This window comes from Mandrillus leucophaeus, unplaced genomic scaffold (assembly GCF_000951045.1).
Source record: "Mandrillus leucophaeus isolate KB7577 unplaced genomic scaffold, Mleu.le_1.0 Scaffold1238, whole genome shotgun sequence".
Lineage (NCBI taxonomy): Eukaryota > Metazoa > Chordata > Mammalia > Primates > Cercopithecidae > Mandrillus > Mandrillus leucophaeus.
This window is the reverse complement of record NW_012100743.1, coordinates 81,298-86,799: the sequence shown is the minus strand read 5'-3', so window position 1 is coordinate 86,799 and position 5,502 is coordinate 81,298. Positions and strand designations below refer to the sequence as shown.

The 5,502-nt window shown below is 35.7% G+C and overlaps 1 protein-coding gene across 1 annotated transcript in view; it reads left to right on the top strand.

Annotated features, from left to right (window-relative positions):
- LOC105533285 (UDP-glucuronosyltransferase 2B9-like) overlaps positions 1–5,174 on the top strand; it is a 46,847-nt gene extending 41,673 nt beyond the window's left edge. The window contains 2 exon segments of the mRNA XM_011971680.1: positions 4,674–4,729; positions 4,732–5,174. Coding sequence (XP_011827070.1) covers positions 4,674–4,729; positions 4,732–4,937 — 262 coding nt within the window. The 3' untranslated portion in view covers positions 4,938–5,174.
- Positions 5,175–5,502: the final 328 nt, after the last annotated feature.

The window sequence follows — 5,502 nt, the reverse complement described above, 5'->3', positions numbered from 1 at the left end:
TCCACAGTAGAAAGGAAGGATAAACTGAAAGGAATATGATAAAATATTTTAATTAAATATCTAAAATCTCTAAAAGCATAACTACTTTCTTGATGAAAAATTTATTTTTATTGTTTCCATTATTGTAACAGGTTTAATAATTACATGTGATTTCCATGACTTAAAACCCACCTATTTAAGGTGTAAAATCCCAATATATTTAGAATGCTTATGAGTCATGTAGCGATCTGGAATCATACAATTTAGGGTGTTGTATAAGTGACTTCTTTCACTGAGCATAACTTTTTTTTTTTTTAATGGTTTTTAGATTCATTCACGTTGTAGTGTGTATTTTCTTCTTTTTTTTTTTTTTTGCAGCAGTATAATATTTTAGAGTATGGATATGCCATATTTTCTTTGTTCACTTATAATTTCATTGGCTTTTTGATTGTTTCCAATTGTGGCTACTAGGAACATTGCTACACATGTTTTTGGATAAACATGTTTTTCTTCGGGGTTGATACTATAAGTGGAATTGCTGGCTCATGTGGGAACTGTATGTTTATGAAGAACTGCTAAACTCTTTTCCAAAGTACTTGTTATATTTGTCATTGCCACCAACAAAGCAAGAGTCTTCCAATTCCTCCACACTGTGGCCAACATGTATTATTATCTTTTTGTTATAGCCTTCTTAGTGGGTGTGAAATGATCTCTTACGGTTTTTGATTGAATTTTCATTACAGCTAAAAATGTGGAGCATTGTTATATGTGCTCATTGACCATTTATCTTCTTTGGAAAAATGTCTATTCCAATCCTTGAAACATTTTTAAACTTTGCTACTTGTCCCATTATTGACTTTTAAGAACTATTTATATATCATGAATAGAATCTTAGATATATAATTTTCAAATATTTTGTTTCATTCTTGGTGTGCTAACTTTTTACTTTTTTAATGATGGCTTTTGAAGTACAAAAAAATTATTTGTAATAAATTAAATTTTTAATAATTGATATATTTATACTCCAAAAGGGTACAACGTACAATATGTCTACCCAATCCAGCTCCCATCAACTCAGCATTTATAACTACTATCAATAATGTTTTTATGTAAGAAAGGTATCACCTAAAGGAATGCTTTTATAACAGATTGTACCATAAAGCAGGTTGGACCAATATAAAAGAAATATAAAATAAGGTGGTTTATTTAAATGTAAATATACAGATACTTCCATTAAATCTAAACAGACTGTAAAAAGAGGAGCAAATAATGAGAAATAACAGAAAACATTAGAAGAACACAGTTAACAAATGGAACCTTATAATGTAACATGATACACACACACATGCATGCATATATATGTATATAAATATGTGCACATGTATGTATTATATACATCAACTGGAAGACATATTTTCTTAGAGCATGTTGAATTGTTAATAATTATTTGAAGTGACCTGTGGTGGGCCATAAATCAAGACTCAGTAAATTTGAAAAGATTCAATATCATAAGGAATATATGATCCAGCCTTAATGGAAGAAAGGGAGATTTTTTAAAAGTATAACTAAAATATCTTTAATTTTGGAAACTGAGAAAACTCACTTCAAAAAAAATTTAAAGTCGTGTCTCAACCTCCCCAGTAACTGGGATTACAAGCATGCACCACCATGCCCGGACAATTTTGTATTTTTAGTAGAGACAGGGTTTCACCATGTTGGTCAGGCTGGACTCAAACTCTTGCCCTCGGATGATCCACCCACCTTGGTCACCCGAAGTACTGGGATTACAAACATAAGCCATTGCTTTAACCCAGGAGTTGGAGGATGCATGAGCCAAGATCGTGCCATTGCACTCCTGCCTGGGCAACAAGAGCAAAACTGTTTCCAAAAATTAATTAAATAAATAAATAAAACTTTAAAAATTAAAAATTCAAAAAAAAAAAACGAAGTCAAGAAGTGAATTATAATTATGCATGCACTTTTATCTCAGCAACTCTACTTTCAATTATACACTCAACAGATATGTATACATATGGAAACCTAGTGCTCTATATGACATGGACAGTAAACAGGAAAATACTGGGTAGAAGTGGTTGGTTCCCCTGCAAAGGTCCCACCCTCAAGCCTGAAAACTCTTGGCCCTAAATGAGAAGAGACATTCTGTTTTTGAGGCCCAAAGTTGCCGTTTGGCCCACCATGCACCCCTATTCTGTACACATATAAACCCCAAGCCCCCAGCATGAACAGAAGAGCAGAAGAATGGCAGAATGATGCATCAGAGGGAAGAGAAGGAGTTTCTGAATGTCGAGAGTAGTTCAGCTGAAGACAGTTAGAGAGGAGAGGAGATTGGATGCTGGATGACCAAACTCCAGAGGAAGATCATCTTCCCACTCCATCACCATTCCAGCTCCCCATTCATCCCACTGAGAGCCACCTCCACCACTCACTAAAACCCCTGCATTCATCCTTCAAGTCCATGTGCAACCTGATTCTTCTTGGATGCTGGACAAGGACCTGAGTACTAAGAGGACACTGAACTGGTTAACACTTAAGTCATCAGTACATGGCAAGGCTAAAAGAGTACACTAACACATACCTATTTGGGCTTCAGGAGTTGCAGACACCCACCCCTGTATGCTGCCGTGGGGTCAGAGCCCAGGGGCGCTCGCCCAGGCTCCTGCACTTGCCTGTTTGCGTGCTCCCTCTCCTGTAAGGGGCTTGAATGTGCATGGTGACTGAACAGATGAGCCACACAGCTGTCACACATCTTGTGAGGGGGGGCAAAGATCTCTTGCATTTCGTATACAAGAATGTTTATGACAGACTTATTAATATTGTCCAAAAATTGCTAGTAAACCAAATGTCTATTGCTCATAAAACGATGACATAATCACTGGTTTAGCCATCAACCAAATACTACACAGGAATGGTATTAACCAACAACTGCTACACAAAAGTTTTAAAAAATAGACTCTAATGAATATATGTTATATAATTCAGTTACATAAACAAGGAAAATTAATGTATGATATTTGAAGTCAGGCTACTATTTAATTGGAGGACAAAAGTAGTGACTAAATGGTTCAGGACAAGAGAGTTAGTCTAAGCAGGTTGTGACATCCTACACCATGATCTAAAGAGGAAGTAAATTGGTATCTTCTCTTCAAGATAATGTTCAAGATGATCTTACACTTTTGACCTATTCACTTAGTTTATGTATATTTATCTTTTGGCTTTAATATTTAAAGGTTCATTTTATAAGATATATAATGTACTTAAAATTCTAAGAATCGAATATCAAAATAAGCATAAAACAGTAGAGAAAATCCTAGAGGTTCCATCATAGTGTGGCCAGGAAAAGCCTCTCTTAGAGGTAACACTTAGAGGGAAGCCTCAAAAAGAGATAGAAGCATGCCTTGGGTTGTTGCAAGAAAGAATGTTCCAAGAGCACAAGGAGGGGGCAAAATGTGTAAAGATGCTATGGTCAGAACACTTTTGGCACCCTAAAGAAAAATAGAAGGCCAATGTCTCTAGAAGACCTAGTGTGTATAGAAAAATTGTTAGGAGAAGAGCTTGCCAGTGTTTGACATTGCAGGGTCCTGTAGGCCAAATAACAGAGTTGGATTTTATTCTTAATATGATGAGAAGTCAGGCAAAAATCTCAATTAGGGGAGTGGCAAAATCTGACTTTTATTTCAAAAATATCATTTTGGCTACTGGGTAGGAAACAGTAGGAGACAAAAGGTAGGATAGAAGCAGAGTGACTAGTCAGCTATGAGGCATTTCACTCAGCGTGACACAATTCCTTTTTGGAACTTAAACATGATAATTCTCAAATTGTATTTCCACTATCTTTCCTAAAGCACTTAAAATTGCTCATGACATTGCCCACGTTCTTATATGCCTGTTTGAGAACTAAAAGAGTATAATTGGATTGTTCACAACACAAAGGATAAATGTTTAAAGGAGGGATACCTTATTCTCCATGATGTGATTATTTCACATTGCAGCCTGTATCAAAACATCTCATGCAACCCGTAAGTATATATACCTGGTAAATACCCACAAAAACTAAAAATTAACAAACTAAAAAATAATAATAAAATGGCTTACATTTGTTTTTCCTGTAAGAAATTAATTTTCCTGACTTTCCATTTTACTTTATAAAATTTGTCAGTGATAAAATTCCAATGTAAAAGCCAAAGTTTCTATGATGACTCAAACAAAATTGCACAAACTCTATGTCAATTATATGTCATTTACTTTGAATCATTTGTCAATTTAAAAATCTTTCATGTGCCGGGCGCAGTGGCTCATGCCTGTAATCCCAGCACTTTGGGAGGCTGAGGTGGGTGGGATCACCTGAGGTCAGGAGTTCGAGACCAGTCTGGCCAACATGGAAAATCCCTGTCTCTCTCTACTAAAAATCCAAAAAGTAGCCAGGCATGGTGGCGTGAGCCTGTAATCCCAGCTACTTGGGAGGCTGAAGCAGGAAAATCTCTTGGCACTACGGGAGGTGGAGGTTGCGGTGAGCCGAACCTGCACCACTGCACTCCAGCCTGGGCAACAGAGTGAGACTCTGTTTCAATAAATAAAAAAATAAATAAAATAAAAATAAAAACCTTACATGAACTTGATATGCTCAAGAAAATAAACTTACTTTCAATTTTGATATCTCTATGTTAATCCTTCAGATACAAAGAGAACACTATGAAGTTATCAAGAATTTGTCATGATCAACCAGTAAAGGTTGAGCAGTCTTCTGGACTGAATTTGTCAGGCACCATAAAGGAACCAAGCACCCTCAGGTTGCAGCCCATGACCTCACCTGTTTCCAGTACCACTCTTTGGATGTGATTGGGTTCCTGCTGGCCTGTGTGGCAACTGTGATATTTACCATCATAAAATGTTGTATGTTTTATTTCTGGAAATTTGCTAGAACTGGAAAGAAGGGATAAAGAGATTAGCTGTATTTGAGTCTTGAAGCTGGGAAACCAGATAGATGGGACTTCTTCAGTTTATTCCAGCAAGAAAGGTTATGATGCAAAATTCCTTTCTTTCTGTGACAGAAAATCTGTTTAAAACTTACTTACCTTGTCAAATAAAAATTTGTTTTCATAGATTTAATACCTGTTTAACGGTTAGAAATACTTTTTGTCAAGAGGGAAAATACTGGCAAAATTATTAAATAGTATAAAGCCATACGAGCTGATATTTGAATTTGTCGAGCTTATATTGAAATTTGTTGCTCCCATTCACAGGTTCCGTGAAATAATTTTTACAGAGTTTAAGTACATTTCACATATTTTACTTAAACACAAGAATATTAAGAAGTCCACTGACAGTATTGGTACTGTTTTGCAAATACTCAGATTACTTGGCTTCACTTTGAGCAGGATTTTCATATTTTACTGTTGTTAAAGGAATTATTAAACAATTGAATTGTATTAAAAAACTCTCTCTTCCTTTTAATAATTTGAAATGAGTAGTGCTGCTTGGCCTTTACGGTGCATGCTGCTTCAG